The sequence below is a fragment of the Pan paniscus genome, chromosome 3 (assembly GCF_029289425.2).
Source record: "Pan paniscus chromosome 3, NHGRI_mPanPan1-v2.0_pri, whole genome shotgun sequence".
NCBI classification, from domain to species: Eukaryota; Metazoa; Chordata; class Mammalia; order Primates; family Hominidae; genus Pan; species Pan paniscus.
In genome coordinates this window covers 8426807-8445530 of record NC_073252.2, presented here as the reverse complement: position 1 = coordinate 8445530, position 18724 = coordinate 8426807, and the positions used below count along the sequence as shown (strand labels likewise).

General features: G+C 56.0%; 1 protein-coding gene across 19 annotated transcripts in view; it reads left to right on the top strand.

Moving 5' to 3' along the window:
• The first annotated feature begins 375 nt into the window (after positions 1–375).
• Positions 376–18724, top strand: part of ABLIM2 (actin binding LIM protein family member 2) — a 197721-nt gene continuing 179372 nt past the window's right edge. For 17 of the 19 annotated variants that reach the window (XM_003816452.4, XM_063603700.1, XM_063603703.1 and 14 more), the window contains exon 1: positions 422–554. In XM_003816452.4, the coding sequence (XP_003816500.2) occupies positions 545–554 (10 nt within the window). In that variant the 5' untranslated portion in view covers positions 422–544. Of the gene's footprint in view, positions 555–18724 lie in introns of all 19 variants that reach the window. The other 2 variants (XM_063603715.1, XM_063603712.1) reach the window with 2 other exon arrangements.

Below are 18724 nucleotides of genomic sequence, written 5' to 3'. Positions count from 1 at the left end.
AGAAGAGTTGGCCCAGAAGGTCTTCAGGCGCCTTGTAGCTCCACTACTCAAGAAGAGCTGCACCAAGCTCGCTTTTCCCTGCGCCGCTCTCCTAGCGACTCCCGGATTCCGTGAGCGGCAGTCCCCAGGTCGCCCCTCAGGCCGTGGCGACAGCTCTGCAGAGATCTAAGAACGATTGCGAAAGGCCTCAGCCGCCGTCGCCCGTCTGCGCCTGCGCTGGCCGCGAAGCGTGCTGGGACTTGTAGTCCGATCGCCCCGCAGCTGGGGAGCCAGGCGGAGCGGTGGGGTCGAGGTGCCTACACTTCCCAGGGTGCTCCCGGGCGGCAGCGGGCGCGGGGCGGGGCCGCCAGGAGGGGCGTGAGAGTGGGCGTGGCATAGGCGTGGCCTGCGCGCCGTGGGGCTGCGGCGGCGCTGCCTGGCGTGTGCGCAAGGAGCGGGCGCGGAGCCGGCGGGCGGGCGGAGGATAGCGCGGGCGCGGCACCTGCGGGCCCGAGGGTCTGGCTGTCGCAGCGCCGGGCCGCCCCGACTCCGAGCGGCTGCTGAGATGAGTGCAGGTGGGTGCTGGGGACCGAGGGACCAACGGGTCCCCGCGCTGGCTCGCGGCGCCGCAAGGGCTGGGTGGCATTCGGAGGCTGCACCTGCAACGCCGGGGAAAATCACCCAGCGGCTCCACCCAACTTTTGCTCCAGGATTTTGCAGCCCCGAGGGGCCAGAGCGCAGCCCTCTGCCCTGCGCCCGGAGCGCGTAGCTCAGTGGCGCGGGCCGGGGATCCTTTCCCAGCGCGCCGGCCGGCGTGGCTGCGCCAGGATGTCTGGAAGGCGCCCCTTCTTTGCTTCTCACGGGGGTCCGGGTTGTTCCAGGCTGCAGAAAGCGGTCAGGGTCCGCGCGGGGGCCTGGGGTCCGGGCGAAGGGCCGGGGCCCCAGCAGACCTAGGCACGCAGAGGTGAGATGATAGGCGGGGCTTTGCAGCTGGGGGCGCCGCCCTTGCGCCGCTCTGGCAGCGCCTGGGTTGGGGGCGTCAGGCCGACCCTCGGCGCCCAGGACTCTCCGCAGCAGATCTGGGGACCCGGAGCCCGCATGTGTCAGACCCGGCCCCGACCCGATCTCTGCGCGTCTCCAGCCCCTCGCCCCTGCGCGTCGCACCCCTGCCTTTCCCGCCGCACCCACCCTCCGGGATCTGACAGCCTCTGTGGGGGGCTGGAAAAATCTCACAGCGCTGGAGCCCAGCCGCGCCTTTTGCTGTTGGGGAAACTGAGACCTAGAACTGGAGCCCTTGGCGGTGAGCCCTGGAGGCGGCCTGAGGATGCCCGGATCTGAGAGCCTCCTGGGGCCCGCACCGGGCTGAGGGCTTGTCGTTGCATTCCCGGCAGGGAAGGGCTGTCACCCCATTTTTCAGGGTGTGACCCGAGGCGCACCAGGCTTGAGTCACTTGCTTGGCTCAGGAAGGGGGGCGGGGATTCGAACCCCGGGCTCACTGACTCTTGTGCTCTTTCCTCTAAGCCTGTCGCGCCAGGGACTGCAGTATGGCCCTTGGCCATGGTGCAGAAACCAATGGGGACAACCGCTTCCCCTGAGGGAGATCGGACTGGGGAGAGAATGTGAATTTAGTAAGAGCTTCCTGTGGGCTGTAGGCCTAGAAGGGGGCGGGGGCTAAGGGCCAGGGACTCCCCTCCCTGGGGAGATTGTCTCCCTCCCCCTCCAATCCAAGGAAGGAGGGACTGCGTTGCCGGGAGCCTTTGGGAGTAGCTGAGAGCAATGGCAGGCGGTTGGGGAGGTCAGAGGCAGAACCCTTTGGAAGAGGATTTCTGAAATGGCCAACCTAGTTATCTGGGGGTGGCTGGGGAGCAGGGCACCCTGAGACTTGGCAGAACCTCCAGACACATTTATCTAATGGCAGGTGGGGATAATGGCTGGGTGCACACAGAGTAATTTTATGCTTCTTGTGGCCATAATTGATACCTGTGGTCCCCCCGTCATCAGGGAGAGCCTCAGAAGCAGTGCTGGCATCTCTCCTCTGCATCTGACGAGAAGGGGTGTGGGGGCACTGGGGCGGTTGGAGGCAGAGACTGGGGTTTGAACCATGGTGACTGCCTGGTGGTCTTAGGCATAGGTGGCACCTTCCAGAGCTTGGCTTCCTGACCTGTAAGAGCAGTAGCATTGGTTGCCTGGAGGGGACAAGGTACAACATGAAGAGCCCCACACCTGGGAGGCCCTCGGTAGTTTGGGATGGTCATTGCTGGGTGGCCAGCTCAGCTCAGACCCTCTGAATCAATCCAGCCCTTTGGAACTGGCAGTGTGTGCTCTCCGGGCCACCTGTCGCCCCTGCCCAGCCCTGTCCCCAGCCGATGATGCACACAGCAGGCATTCCACCCACACAGTGGGGGAGAGCAGACAGCATGGTCCCTTGTTCCTGGCATGTGGGCTCTAACGTCCGGCCACTGTGTATGTCTGGCAGGACAGGAGCTTCCATCATCAACAAGGGCAACAAGGGAAGGTCCCCTGTGGCCCTCCCCACACCCGCTGGCATTATTCCAGAGCTCAGCACTGGTAGGAGTGGCTGAGCATCATCTGGTCCAGTCTCCAGCTGCCCAAATGGGCCGAAGGCTCAGAGCCCAGGGCAGCCTGTCTAACCCTCATGTGCTGCAGGCTCCCTGTTCCTTTGGGCTGTGTGCATGTCTTCAGTTCCTGACACAGGGCACCTCCAGGATGACCCAGGTGTGGATCGAAGCCATGCAGTTGCCTTACTTTTGTTGCCTGTTGATTTCAGGTGGCCAGAGCGATTGTTTATATAGCACATGGCAAGGTGGAAGGAGATGGCATCCCATGCCAGACAGGCCTGGATCCGAATCCAATGTCCTAGCTGTGGGGTGCCCCCTGCCTCAGTTTCCCCAGTAGTATGGCCGGCCAGTCCACACATGGTGAGCCCAGCAGGTGACAATCAGTGTGGTGTAGCTTCATCTCACTGCAGCCCATGTGGTCACAAGGAGGCCAGCTAGGGGTGGGGTTGAGGAAGGTACCTGAGCTGGGGCAGGGGGGTGGTGGGGGGATTCCAGTGCCAGGTCTGCCACCAGTGGGCCCCAGATCCTTGAGCAAGGTCTGTGCTCCTTCTGAGCCTAAATATCCTCCTGGGCAGCTGCTGGCCTGGCAGATCAGATTCCCCCAGGTGGACAGAGGCTCCTGAGGGGTTGTGTTAATTTGCTCCATAACAAAGTACTAAAGACCAGGTGGCTTAAAGAGAAGACACTTATTTTTTTGCTGATTCTAGAGGCCGGAAGTCTGAGATCAAGGTGTCAGCTGGGTTACTTCCTTCCAAAGCCCCTCTCCTTGGCTTGTGGACGGCCGCCCTCTCCCTGTGTCCTCGCCCCGTCTTCCCTTTGTGTGTGTCTGTGTCCTCGCCCCGTCTTCCCTTTGTGTGTGTCTGTGTCCTCGTCCCGTCTTCCCTTTGTGTGTGTCTGTGTCCTAATCTGTTCTTATGAAAACCCCAGCCAGACTGGGTTAGAACCTACCCTCATGACCTCGTGTCACCTTAGTGGCCTCCTTAAAGGTCCTGTCTCCATGCATAGTCACATCCTGGAGTACTGGGGGTTAGGACTTCAGCATATGAATTTTGACAATTCAGTCCATAACAGGGGTGCGGGGCCAAGGGCGGCCTTGTGGCTGGCTCAGCCTTCTGTTTCCATGCTGCTCTTAGGATCATGGAGCTGGAAGGGACATGAGGAATGTTCCAGCCCAAACCCACCCACCTGCACAAAGGGGGAAACCAAGGTTTAGGGAAGGAAAAGCAGCTGTCCAGGGCCAAGGAGAGGATGTGGCAGAGCCCGAACCTGAGCCCTAGTCCCCAGACTGTGGACGGTGCAGATCCTAGTATTTGGAACAGAGACACATTTCTTCACCTAATCCAAGAATGGGCAATGATGTAGCCACAGAAACATTCATCTCAGCCTTACTAGTAACAACAAAATGTTAGAAACCACCAAACCGTGGAAGCCAGTGATGGAATATGAGCCATCTGTTCCATCTCACTCACTCATTATTCAGCAAAGACGCACAAAATGCCTACTATGAGCTGATACGGTCTGGCTGTGTCCCCACCCACATCTTACCTTGAGTTGTAATAATCCCCACGTGTCAAGGGCAGGGCCAGGTGGAGATAATTGAATCACGGGGGTGGTTTCCCCCTTACTGTTCTCATGGTGGTGATTAAGGGTGGCGATAGCTGGTGGTTTTATAAAGGGCGGTTCCCCTGCACACGCTCTCTTGCCTGCTGCCATGTGAGACGTCCCTTTGCCCCTCCTTCGTCTTCCGCCATGATTGCGAGGCCTCCCTAGCCATGTGGAACTGTAAGTCCATGAAACCTATTTCCTTTACAAATTACCCAGTCCTGGGTATGTCTTTATTGACAGCATGAGAACAGACTAATATATGAGCCCACGCTGCTCCAGGCCCTGGGATTCAGCAACAGACGAGAACAACCCAAAATCTATGTTCTCTTGAACTTACATTCTAATTGGGCAGTGGGGAAGACGTATATGAAGTTACTACCCACATGAAGAATTAACTACATTTGTCAAGAATTTCTAATGTTAGGAGAAAATGCTTAAGAAAACAGGTTTAATTGGCCGGGTGCGGTGGCTTACCCCTGTAATCCCAGCACTTTTGGGAGGCCGAGGCGGGCGGATCACAAGGTCAGGAGATTGAGACCATCCTGGCCAACATGGTGAAACCCCATCTCTACTAAAAATACAAAAATTAGCTGGGTGTGGTGGTGGGTGCCTGTAATCCCCACTACTCAGGAGGCTGAGGCAGGAGAATCGCTTGAACCAGGGAGTCAGAGGTTGCAGTGAGCTGAGATCGTGCCACTATACTCCAGCCTGGTGACAGAGCAAGACTCTGTCTCCAAAAAAAAAAAAAAAGAAAAAGAAAAGAAAATAAGTGGCTGGGTGCGGTGGCTCACGCCTGTAATCCCAGCACTTTGGGAGGCCAAGGCGGGCGGATCACAAGGTCAGGAGATTGAGACCATCCTGGCCAACATGGTGAAACCCCATCTCTACTAAAAATACAAAAATTAGCTGGGTGTGGTGGTGGGTGCCTGTAATCCCCACTACTCAGGAGGCTGAGGCAGGAGAATCGCTTGAACCAGGGAGTCAGAGGTTGCAGTGAGCTGAGATCGTGCCACTATACTCCAGCCTGGTGACAGAGCAAGACTCTGTCTCCAAAAAAAAAAAAAAAAAGAAAAAGAAAAGAAAATAAGTGGCTGGGTGCGGTGGCTCACGCCTGTAATCCCAGCACTTTGGGAGGCCAAGGCGGGCGGATCACAAGGTCAGGACATGGAGACCATTCTGGCTAACACAGTGAAACCCCATCTCTACTAAAAATACAAAAAATTAGCTGGGCGTGGTGGCAGGTGCCTGTAGACCCAGCTACTTGGGAGGCTGAGGCAGGAGAATGGCATGAACCTGGGAGGCAGAGCTTGCAGTGAGCCAAGATCACGCTACTGCACTCCAGCCTGGGCGACAGAGCGAGACTGTGTCTCAAAAAAAAAAAAGAAAGAAAAGAAGTTTAATTTAGAAAATAGCTCAGGACAAAATTGTATGTCATATAGGATGTCAACTCTACAGAAACAGTGAGGGAGGCAATGTCGGGAAGTGCCGTCAGTGTCCATCTGTAAGATGTGGGAGAAGGAACAAAGTTTTCCGTCTTCTGCACCTTTTTACTTTCCATGTGTTTTCCAAGTTTTCTTCATTGTGTGCCCTTTTCTTTTGTACTGAAAGATCAAGTGGAAAGAAGAGAGCACACTCTGCCTCCAGCTCTGAGAAGGGCACGCGCTGGTAGAAACCCATCACTCCGGGAGAAGCCCGGCGATTCCGTTCTGCAGGGCCACTGTCTGCTGCGTGGGCTGGGGGTGTCTCCCAGCATTGAGGGAGCTTAGCACAGGCAGCTGCACTGCTGCAGATTTTCCCTGCCTGACTCCACTCTGAATGAGGTGCAGCAGAAGCCAGACCCCCCTGACCCAGAAATTCATCTGAGATTGTATCTGGAGAGGACTGCCGTTGCCCAGACATTGGCAGTCTCCGCTTAGCCTGGTCACCCCCAAGCTCTGCCCTGTTCTTCCGTGATGTGCAGGGTTCCTTCCTAACCTGGCCACTCAAGATCCTTTGACTCTTTATGGTTTCTGTCAGTGAGATAGTTTGGGGGTAGATAGGATATTTTCTAGAATCAAGTCTTGAGTTTGATGAACTCTTGGAAAGTTCAATCTTACTGTCCCAGAAAAAGGTGTGTGTCCCTGACTCATGGAAAAGCTGCCTGGCCCACACCCTGGGCTTCCAGAGCATCATCTGGGTCACGGGAGACCTCTGAGCTCGAGAGAGGAAATTGGCAAGACTGGGAGATGAAGGGGCCTGTCTTGTCGCTGGCCCTTTAAGCGGGCACTGCCTATCCTTGAAGCCAGATCAGGCTGCTGGCCTGATGCCATCAACCAACCCCAGAGCCTGGATTCCATAGTCCCTTCCCTGCAAAGATACTTAGGGGCCTTCCTTGCTGCACCGCTTGGCTGTGCCTCTGCCTGGGTAGGGCTCCATAAAACCTACCTTGAAGTGGGGTCTCAGGCTCACACCCAGCCCTGACACTTGCTAGCATGACCAAAGATAAGAACCCCGTGTCCTTCTTTCCATTGCTGCCCCTCCCCAGAGTCTTGGTAGGGATTGAGGGTCTCATGAGCTGACCAGTCTCTGCCTGGCACGTGGTAGAGGCTCACAGAGGTTGTTAAAATAGTTGCAATAGGAAAACATGGGTCATGTCCTGGGGTAGCTCCTAGTGCTTGAGGCTGATCACATGGGTCCTGCAGTCATCCCCGCATGATGGACGCGGCTGTCCCAGTCCCGGGGAAGCCCCGAAAGAGCAGACCTCCGAGGCTCGCACCCAGCACAGAGCAACCCGAGTCGAGCAGTCTTAATTTACTCAAGGAATTTTTCCATCGCCAGGGCTGCTCAGGGTGTCTAGGGTGTCGGGCAGCACCCAGGTGGGACAGGCTTAAATGTCGCAGAGACTGCGGCTCATCAAGTGCCGCCCTGGGGCCCTGGGCCAGATGCTCGTATAGGTTTCCTCCCGGGGTCCTTGCAGCGCTGCTCGGAGCGGCCGGTGGCAGCTCTACCTACGGAGGAAGAAATGCCTGCGAGTCCCGTCTGGCACCTGGTGTCACGTGATTTGTAAATGGCAGCGCTGGGATTTGAACCCCAGTGTGCCCGACTCAGCCGCAACACACGTATCCCTGGCTAGGCGGGCTCTGTCTGCCTATCCCCTGCCTGCATGGCTGGGCAGGCTCTGTCTGCCTATCCCCTGCCTGCATGGCTGGGCCGGCTCTGTCTGCCTATCCCCTGCCTGCATGCTTTAGCCGGTGGCTATGGGGGATTGATTGTTGCCTCATAACGCGTGGCTGAGTGTTGGTGTGGATAAAGCCTGGCCCGTTTGGGGGCATCATGATGGTGCTTCTTGGTGAGGGTCTCACACAGCCCATCTTCTCGCCTGGGCCGTGTTGTGTTATTCCCATTTTCCAGCTGCAGGACCTGCCAGCACAGAGCCAGGAGGCAGGACAAGACCCAAACCCGCCTCCTATGGGGGTTCCTGCCTAGCGTCATTGCATGGCCTCTGTGACTCACCCTCAGATAGCCTGGGCCTGAGAAGGACTTTCACCACATTGAGCCCATGTGCCCCCCTGGAACCCTGACCCTCTGCTCCGACTCCCCCACCCCCACCCCAAGTCCTGCAATCCCCCCAGGGCCCATCTGTTCCACTGAAGGCAGTGCCTCTCCCCCTGCTTACACAGCCCAGCCCAGCAGCGTCTCCAGCCCCTTGCCTGGACCTCTGTGACCTTGGATAAGTCATCGTCCCTCTGTGCCTCAGTGTACCCATCTGTAAAAACAGGGCCACTGCCATCCTCGGGGTACAACCCTGCTTTCTTCTGACACCACTGCCCCACCCCGCCCACTGTTTGGGTGTGAGGCCTGGCTGCCATTTCAGGGACCCTGCCGCGCCCACCTTTCTCATCTGGCTCTCGAGATGCTCCCAGCTGGGTGAGCAGTACTTGGGCCTCACGCTGAGGGTCTCTGGCGTGGAGGGAGGTGCCTTGCCGCCTGTGGATTAGCAGCTTCTGTGGATGTCTGCCTAGAGCTCGAGCTAGGAGGGCAGCTGGGTCCCTCGCGTCTGTGGGAAGGACTGAAGCGGAGGAGGGGGCTTTGGATTCTGGGATGCTCACTGGTCCTTGCTGGATTTGGCAGCCAGCCCTTGTGGGTGCCAGGGCTGGCTCTGGGGCTTCTCGCCATCAGCAGCTTCCAGGCCTAGAACAAACAGGTCTGCTGCGGATAACGAGCTGGGTGGCTTCATGTCACTTCCCTTGGCTGAACATTTCCAAATGTGAGGGGGGCAGTCTGGGTGCCTCAGAAGATGCACTGGCTTTGGGGCTGGGCACACCTGGGCTCCAGCCCCAATCGTCACTTGCTAGTTGTGTGTTTCTCCAAGCGGATTGTTTAAATGCCCTTTGCCTTAGTTTCCCCACATAAAAAGTACAGGTGATGATAGCTGCTTTTGAGGGGTTACTGTAGACTCAGAGATGCTGAGTGAGAGTCAAGGGCCTGGGCACGGCAGGCACCAGGGAACGGGCAGAATGGCCTTTGTCACAGCTGTAAATACCCTTCACAGCTCAGGGACAAACCTGACGTCGTGCCCCATGGGAGCCGCTTTGGCATCATCAGCCACACCCTAGGCTGGGTTCATAGCTTCCCCTCCCCTTCTCTGGTCCTGCTGTCTCCCCTGCCAGCCCCATCTCAGTCCTGGTTACAAGGCTGCAGCCCAGTGCCAGGAGAAGCACCGTCTCCAGAGAGCCACCCAGCTCCCGGTTTTCTCGGCACAGCATCCTCAGGAGGTGTGGTGTCTTGAGTCATCGGTCTCAGCTCGAAGCTTCATTTTAGCTGCATTCTACTGAGCAGCCCCCATCCCAGGCAGCAGCAGTGGCTCCTCCCGCCTCCGGAACGGAGCTCGCACCCTGTGCTGGAAGTTTGGGACTTTGGTTTCTCTGTGCTTAGAGAGACGAGTTAGAGAGACGATCTGGAAATGTGAGTCCAGCCAGCGCACCAAGAAAAGTGCTCAGTGTCACTGCGGCTAGCATGCTGCCTCTGTCCTCACTGGCGTCTGTCCTCAGGGCACGATGGGGCCTGGTACTGGCTCCCCTGAAAGCCACTCAGGTGGAATGAGAGGAGGCATTTCGTGAACACCCAAGGAGTGGAGGATGTGTGATGGGTGGAACTCCGTCCCCAGTTCGGCATGGCCTCCTCATCTGTCTGCCGTCATTCCATCAGCCAGCCTGGCCTGTCTCTCTGACCCTCTGCTTCTGCAGACCTCAGTGTCCCCGGGATCGCACATGGAAAATGACATCAGTTGATGCTGCAGCTGGACACGAAGTGCCCAGAAGGAAGAATTCCAAGGAGCATCCAGACCTTCAACCTGGCAGCCAAGTTTCAAATGCCCTCATGATGTTCCAACCCCTTTGCCCCACAACTCTCTCCATTTAGGCTCCCTGAGTAGGTGCAGTGGGAACTTGGGTGCAGGTGGTTTACCTAAGAGGTGACCCAAGGAAGCACGAGGGAGGTGTGAGGAGGGTAAGGGGGGAAGGGAGGGGAAGCCAGGAAGGGGCATTTGGATGGGGGCCACCACTCTGGCAAGTGGGGACTCAGTCCCACTGGGAGCCTCTGAATCGTCCCACAGAGGGACCGGCTATGTGGGGTCTTACTCCATAGGCCCCGTCCTGTCTGGGCGCAGGGCCAGTCCTGAGTGTGAGGTGCTGGGGAAGTCTCAGCCTAGGTCCAGGCCTCCTCTGTGTCCAGCAGTCAACAGCCTCCCAAGGGCTCAGAGCTCTTCCAGAATGTCCCTTCTGTCCCTCCACGACTATTTATTAAGCACCTACTATGTGCTGTCTTTGCCCTGATCCCCCAACAGCCTTGCATTATTCCTGCTGCCTTCTGCCTGCCCCCACTCCCCTGGAGTCCCTCCTCCTCTCTCTTTCAAGGCTCTGCCGGACTCCAGGGCCTCTGTGAAGCTTTCTTCCCATCTCTAGGCCCTCTGCTTCCCTCCTTCCTCTGAACCTGTGGACACAGACCAAGCTGGGGTTTCCTGTGGAGATTTGTGCCTGCTCCTGCCTGCTCTGCAGCCTGGAGCTGGGACCTGCCCTCTCTGAAATACCTCCTCTTGGATGGTGTTGGGGGGCTGAACAGTGGACTCAAAGGTGCCCATGTCCTAATCCCAGGCCCTGTGACTATGTGACCTCATGCGGCAAAATGACTGTTTATATGCGACTATGTGAAGGATTTTGCCACAGGGAGACTGCTCTGGATTTCAGGGGGCCTGAGGCTTCTCGCTAACGGGAGGCAGGAGGCAGCAGAGAGGAGAGAGAAGTCTCCACGCCTGGCTCTGAGGATGAAGGGAGGGGCCCCACACCAAGAAACTCGGGTGCCCCTAGAAGCTGGAAGAGGCACGGAAGTGGATCTCCCCCGGAGCCTCCAGATGGCCCCAGCCCTACAGACCCCTTCACACTCTGGCTGGATCTGCCCTGGTATCTGGGGACCCCAGATCTCAGCGTGGCCTGACTCTCCGTAGTGTCTGCGGACCCTGGGCCTTGGCACAGCTGGACTCTCCCTGGTGCCTCCAGATCCCGGGTCCTGGCGTGGCCTGATCTCCCGGGTGCCTGCGGAGCCCAGGTTTCTTGGTACATAAGCAGCTCTGGGAGGAGATAGGGGTGGTCTCATGGAGAGATGGGGGGCCAGGAACCAGTCCAGGCCATGTACCCCCTGAGCCTTGGCCTCCTCATCTCTGTTGGGGTTGGGCTTGTCCTAGAGGATCTTTCTGACTCTGAGTTCCTGTGTGGTTTGGGGCAATGGACACCTTGGGATGTAGCATTTGCTTCGAGGCAAGCAGGACTCTGCTGTGCATGCCCACGGGGGAACGGCTTACGCGGTTCCCCAGTGTGGACCCAGCACCGTGCTGGGGCCCTGCACTGCGATGTGCTTTCACCCTATAATCCTTACATCAGATCTCCTTGCTCGGGACTACCAGTATTCCCACTTCACAGGTGAGCAAACAGAGGCCCAGGGAATTAGGTAACTCTCCCGAGGTGATTCGGCTGAGAAGCACCGTGCCAGCTGCAGAACCCGCACTCTTAACTGTGGTGCGCCATGGCCCCCCTGCGTCCTGAGCGGCTCCCTCACCTCCTGTGGGCCCTGCTTCACTGTAGGCCCAGAGCCCCCTCTGGAATCCAGTGGGGAGGCCTCCGCAGGACCACAGTGCTGCTTAGGTCACCTGCAGCTGCAGCCCTCTCATCCACCAGCTCATCCTCTCCCCTCCAGACACACTGGGCCCTTCAGAACCTGCCTGGCCCAGGGCCCCCGCAGGAGAGCTTCTGCTGCACCGCCGCCACGTCTTCCTTTTCTCCCTCTGCCCCTGCCTCCTGCCACCCCAAACCCCTTCTCTGCCGGGGAAGGTGCGCATGGTGGGCTTTGGTGAGGGGTTTCTCCCCCAGCAAGGTCGGGCCACTATCCCTTGTTGCCTGCCCACCTGGGCCTCAGGGAACCACACCAGAGTTTGGGTTTGGTCTCCAGCTGGGCCCTGACTCATGCCCCCTCTTCTGGGATATTGGGCCTAGGGCTGACTTCGTGATTAAAGGGCGATTCACCCATTAAAGAAAGGGTTTTGTGCAGGTCCGTGCCTCGCTCAGGGAAGATGGCACAACCAGAGTGCTGGGCAAAGGCCACCTGTGAGTGTCTAGGGGCTGCGGTCACCAGTGACCACAAGCTGGGAGGCTTAAAGCAAGAGAAGGCATTTCCTCCCAGCTCTGGAGGCCAGCAGTTCAATGTCAGTGTCCGAGGCTAAACGGCGCTGGCAGCTCCCTCGGGGGCTCAGGGGAGGCTCAGTCCTCACCCCTGCAGCTTTGGTGGCTGCCAAATTCTGAGGTTTGTGGCCACGTTGCTCCAATCTTCAAGGCAGCGTCTTCAAACCTCCCTCAGCTCCATCTTCATGCTACTTCTCCCCTGTGTGTGTCGTCTCCCGCTCCCTCCTCCCCATAAGGACTCTTGAGATTGCACTCAGAGCCCGCCCATAGCATCCAGAATCATCTCCCAGTCTCTAGACGCTTTATGTAAATCACATCTGCAAAGACCCCTCCCCTTTTAACCATATATGTCACAGGTTTTAGCGATTAGACGTGGATATCTTCTGGGGGAGGCATTGCTCAGCCGGGCACAGGTAGTCTCTTGGTGCATCCTGTTTACCAGGTCAATACCTTTTCTTCTCCCTGTGGAGTCTCTAGGATGGATGAGAGAGTGAGAATGACTTCTCATAGGATAAAAAAAATGTTACTCGCTAAATTTAAACGTCCCGGAAGTTAGATCCTGTCACAGACTGTGGATAAGAATATGAATTGGTCTAATCTTTTGAGGAGCAGTTAGGTGAAATGTATGGAGACTTAAATACATTCATGCCTTTTGATGGAATAATGCGACTTCTGGGAATCTCTTCTGAAGAAAGGCTCTGAAACACAGACATGAATTTCAGAAATAAAAAGCTGTTGATTGCAGGGGTTACATACTCTGCAACGTAAATGTCCAACCGCAGAACACTGGCTAAGGAAATTCCTGTCCATTTATCAAACTTCTAGGGCCTCAGGGTTCAATTACTGAGGACCCCAGAGAGCTTTTTCTTATGTGCATTATATTTCTTGATATTTATTGTATTCGAAATTAAAATAGAATTTAAAAAAACATTTGTTGACTGGGCATGGTGGCTCACACCTGTAATCCCAGCGCTTTGGGAGGCCAAGGTGGACAGATCACTTCAGCTCAGGAGTTCAAGGCCAGCCTGGGCAACATAGTGAGATCCCGCCTCTGCAAAAAATAAAAAAATTAGCTGGGCATGTGCCTAGTCCCAGCTACTCTGGAGGCTGAGGCAGGAGGATCACTTGAGCCTGGGAGGTTGAGGCTGCAGTGAGCCATGATTGCACCACTGCACTCCAGCCTGGGTGGCACGGTGAGACCCTGTCTCCAAAAATATATATAAATAAATGAAAATTGAAAAATAAAAAATGTGTTAAACCGCAAAAGGAAAATGACTGCTCTGCACGCTAACATAAGAGCATTTTTAGCGAGCCGAGGCACTGCTTTACAGCTTTGCAAATCTCATTAATATCTGACTTTGTAGGTGACGGCTGGATTCTGATGTCTGCCCTGTGTTAAATCAGTTGTGACGTCACATGTCATGCGGCCTCTGCAAAACTCCATTGTACACTCAGGAGAGAGTGAGAGTGAAAAGGGAAACCATATCTTCGTGTTGTTATTGAAAGGATTTTGACCACCAAACCCTGTCTGAGGTCCTGAGGACTGCCCTAGACCATACTTTGACAGCTGCTGATAAAAGATGGAATATTGTGCATTCAAAATATTATGAAGCGTGAATAAAGTCTATGTGAAGGCTGGTGGTAGACGAAGAATACAGGACGCATCATTTCTTACAGTCTGCAAAGGATGCAGAAAAACATCTCAGAAAAAAAATGTGCTAGGATCATGGGCAATTTTCCTTTGTTCCTAATGCTTTGCTGTTCTATGTTTTCACTGCTGATCCATTTTAAGGACATGCTAGTGGCGGGTTTGCTCAATACTAGTTCTCAAGGACACTCCATTAGGAAGCAGCTGTCAGCCTCCCCGGCGGCTGGCCAGGTCCTCTTGCTCTGAGATTCTCTATTTTGAGAGGTGGACTTTCACTGTTGAGCTAGGGCTGTGAGCGGTATTGACATGTTACAAGCACAGGGATCTCGTGTGTGTGTGTGTGTGTGTGTGTGTATATATGAGTGTGTAGTCTGGGGATAATTTAGTCTACGGTTATAAAAGAGAGGGAGTTCTGCTCTGGAGCAAAATGCATGGTTGCCAATGAGAAATTAGGAGCTGGCCTGAGATTTCATGTCCTCAGCTGGAATGCTAGCACCCAGCAGGGCTCCAGCAGAGAGCTAAATATATCCTGGGTGTGCTGGCAACCTCAGGAACCCCCGGCGCTCACCAGAGTGGGATCCAAAGGGAGTGATTGATTTGTCTAATGAAAATCAATACCTGGCCAGGCGCGGTAGCTCATGCCTGTAATCCCAGCACTTTGGGAAGCCGAGGTGGGCAGATCACCTGAGGTCAGGAGTTCAAGATCAGCCTGGCCAACATGGAGAAACCCCGCCTCTACTAAAAATACAAAAATTAGCTGGGCGTGGTGGTGTGTGCCTGTAATCCCAGCTACTCAGGAGGCTGAAGCAGGAGAATTGCTTGAATCTGGGAGGCGAAGTTTGCAGTGAGCTGAGATCATGCCACTGCACTCCAGCCTGGGCGACAGAGCGAGACTCTGTCTGGAAAAAAAAAAAAAAAATCAATACCTGCCATTTACAGAGCACCTAGCAACACTGGGCACGGGAGCGAGGCTGTAGATTGCTCTCCGACACCACAAAGCCCTGTGGGGTGATGTCACTGCTCCCAGTTGGCAGATGAGGGTGCTCGGATAAGACAGGAGGCACGACCCGCGCCAGGTCACACGGCTGGTAAAGATGGGAGGTGGGCTTCCCACTGGCATGCCTGCCTCTCAGAATACCCACTCAGTGCTGCCGCCTCCCCAGAGCGTGTCTCCCCACGGGTTCTTTCAAATTCTCAGGCCAATAGGGAACAAAGAGTTCTGCGCCTGATAAAAAACATCCCTTTTGCGGATGGTGCATTTTTATGCTTTCCAAAGAGCTCACGCTTCTTGATAAAAGGGTGCCCAGTGGCTGGTAGAGAACAGCAGCATAGCGGGGGTCATAACACTGGCTGAGTGTGGGCCGCGTCACCTCTGTGAGTCCTCTTCACACCGGGTGGTGGGGTGGGGAGCTGTGACTCCCCATTTTACAGGTGGGGACATAGAGGCAAAGTGACATGGAGAAGCCTGCCCCGCGTCACCCGCTGGGCTGGCACTGGAGCTCAGGCTGTGTCCTTCCAGACCCTGTGCTCAGCTGAATGGCGCCCTCCCTCCCTCCCTCCATAATCTGCATTAAATGTGGGTCAGCTTCCTGCGAGGCTTTCACAAGCCTTCTCGCAGCTCAGCGCGGGAGTCATTTTATGTGCTGTCTGCGTATTTGTGATTCTCCTCCACGCCTTGCCTTTCAAATAGAACAAGTCCCCCAGCGGCGGCCCTGGGGCATAAGGGGCAGTGTCATCACTGCCATAGGGGGTGGATGCGGATTCTGGAAGGGACTTAGAAACTGTCTCTCTCTCTTCTTCCTTAAAATGTGAGGTCACAGCCTCCTAGGAGGTTGACAACTTAGAAGGAGTATTTTGCTGGAAATTGGGATTTTACCAGGAATTTCTGGCCCAGCACCAGAGGCTGCTTCCCCTCTGAGGCTCTGCTGGGTGCTTTGATCCCTTCCCTTTCCCCAACTCTGCCAGGCACCCCTGTGGCCCAGCAGGAGATGCCAGCAGGACTTTGCTCTGGACTTGGGAAGAAGGGGACCATCAGGCTACAGCCGGCCCCTCCTTGGCGTTGACCTGGGAAGTCCCCAAGGGGCAGCTTTCAGGGTGGGGGCTGGTGGTTTCTCCCAGGACCTAAGTCCTCCCCTCCGAGCGCCAGTTTCCTCGGTGAGGACCTGCCGCTCCCCGAGGAGACTGACACCAGGAAGGATGCCCCTCACAGAAGACCCCCCAGCCTGCTGCAAAGGCCTGGCCCCACCCCAGGGCTGACAGGCAGCCGTGTCCTCTAACATGCAGCCAAGCAGCATCCACAGGCTTGGCGGGGAGGCTAGAGGTGGTATGTTCCCTGGAGCATGTCGATCCTCTTGCTGGGCACTGCAGGCAGTTCTTCCCTCCAGGAGCACCCAGCCAACGAAGAAGGCATGCAGTAAGCGATGACACTCCATGAGAAAGCACTTCTCAGGGAGGCAGGCTGTGGGGCCAGAGAGAAAGTGAACCTGGCCTGAGAGAGAAATCCTGGCAGGCTTCCTGAAGGAGGTAACATCCAAACAAGTAGGAGTTAGCCAGCCAAAGCAGTGGGAGAAGGGCACCTGACAGCAGGGACAGCTAGTGCAGAGCCCCCGAGATGGGAGGGAGAGTGTGTGTTTGAGGAATTTCATCCGTGCCCTGACCTTAGGCCCTGGGTAGGGTGCAGGGTGCAGGGCTCCACAGTGCTATCTGTCTTTTGTGCACCGTGGTCCTCCGGTACCTCCCATAGCACCTGGCTGGTAGTACGTGCTCAGTGACAGTGTAGGGAACCCAGCCTCGGGGGCCTGGGAGTCAGTGTCTGAAGGAAGTTCCTTCCTTAGAGGGGTGGAGACCCCTGACAGTACAACAGGCAGATGCCTGGGCCTCAGTCTGGGATGCTGTGATAGAGCTGGGCAGGCCCCAGGAGATGCATTTGCAGACGCCCCCACCCCACTCTCGCCCCACCTCCCAGTATGGGCACTGTTGACACTGACACCCTTTTCAAGACGTTTAGCCATGAAGGAAGGGGAAAAGAAGGACAAGAGCCGGTATTGCCAGGGTCAAGGGAGGACTGGGGCCTTTGCAGATGGGAAGAGGGGGCCTGCAGAGGGGAGGGAAGCTGGCTGAGAGTGTTCAGGGAACAGGTGCCAAGGCCACGTCCCTGTGCCTCCCCTCTCATTCACTGAGCTATCTTCCTCACCCTCCCACCTTCCCCAGACCTGAGGTTCCTCAAGGGCCGGGCCAGGCTGATGTTCTCACTGAGGGCTCGTTGACCAGAAAGGGATGGTGTTGTCCTTGGGGAGGGCAGGGTCCAGAGAGGGGACAATTGGTGCTGCACAATTGCAGGAAGTGGCACCTTTGTCCAACCGTGCAGGGGAAGAGTGAGGGCCATCAAGGGCAAGGCCGCTGATTCAGGAGCCCTGGTCCCCCTCTGTGCCCACCTCGTGGCTGCGAGCACACATCAAGGATGCCAGCGCCCACCATGCACCATTCAGCAGCTGACCCCAGTGAGCCCATGCAGCACACCCACAGCCCTTGTCATAATTTCACTCAAGAGCAGCAGAGGGCTGGGGTGGGCACCTGTTTTGAGGCTTAGCAGCATCTTGTTCAAGCTAGTGGCTCTTTAACTCCTGGGCCAGGGAGGGCAATGGGGAAGCGGGGAAGCCAGGTGACCAGGACGTGTGCCCTCTGTGCCTCAAGGTGGAGAGTCATCGTAATGCACTCTGCCAGTGTACCCCCTGGGCTGCACCTCGGTGCTGGCCCCAGGGGTGATGTTGGGGCAGTGAGGTGAGGCAGAGTCCATGCCCTCGGGCAGTGCGGGCAGCAGGAGAGACCAGCTGGGAGCAGGCAGTTACAGCAGTGGGGGTCAGTGCCATAGAGACTGTGAGACCCAGACACTCTGGGAGGGGCTCGAGCCGATGTGGAGACCCGGACAGTGTCCTGGCCCTTGCTGTCCCAGATCCAGGAAAGAGGGTTAGTTATGCCAGGAATAGAACCCTCTATCTCCCATGGTGCCACCTGACTCAGGACAACTCGAACAGCTGTGCCACTAGAGGCTGGGCTTGCAGCTGGAGCGAGGTGGGCTGGTCACGGTGCCCTGCTGGCCCCAGGATGACATGGCCAAGCAGCTTGTTCCCCTGTGCACCCATGGTTAGGTTTTCTGGTGGGCTCCTGCATGGAGCTGGGGGGGCCCTCCCCCTCTTCTCAGATCCAGGGTGCATGTATTTGCTCTCTACTCAAAGTGCAGGTGGAGCATTTGGCCCCACCCAGGTGGACATATGAAATTTAAGATGGGACCCTAGATACAGGCAAGTAGCACTGGTTGCAAATTCTCCTTTACTTAGAACTCACAGGCGCCCTCCCAAATAAGTCTCCTGTGGATAGATCTGCACGTGAACCTGCTCCTAATATCAAGCATAACTAGCTGATACTAGGAGCAGACCTGTGTGCTCACTCCTGTAATCCCAGCACTTTGGGAGACCAAAGCAGGAGGATCATTTGAGGTCAGGAATTTGAGACTAGCCTAGGCAACATAGTGATACTCCATCTCTACAAAATAAAAAATAAAAAAGCATAATCTATGCTTAATATTAAGCATAACCTCCCTTCCCCTTTTATGGAAGTTGAATTATTCAAATGTTGGTGCATGTGTTTGGCAAAGATCATTCCCTGGGTGCCTGTGAGCTTCAGGCCAACGGAAGCTAGCTGCGGGGAAAGCTGTGAAGGAGGCGTGTGTGGCTGTGATTTGCCGAGGAGGAAGAGGGGCTGGTAATTAACTGCAGGTCATGTCTGGGGCTTGGACTTTTGGGTCTTATAATCCATAAGATTATAGCTTTTGTTTGCTTAGGGCCAGGCACTTCGATGTTTGTGATCTCTTTAGAGTGATTCCAGAATTCTTAGAAATACTTAGGGCTCTGGGGGGTGGGGAGAGGGGGTGGCCAAGGTCACATGGCCGGGAAGAGATAAGGCTATGATTTGAGCTCAGGGCTGTCTGTTCCCAGTCCCAGTCCCTTCCTGCTACCTGGAGATGATTTGCAGGATGGCAAGAATATCTAGACAGGTGAGGCTAAGGCAAGGGCAGCTCAGGGGCCTGGAGACAGGGGCAGGGTCCACCTGAGCCTGAGGTCAGGTTCAGTGGCCTTGGAGACCAGCCCACAACTGTAGGCTTTACCATGGATTTTAATGAGTAAGGAGTTCTAGAAAAACACTGT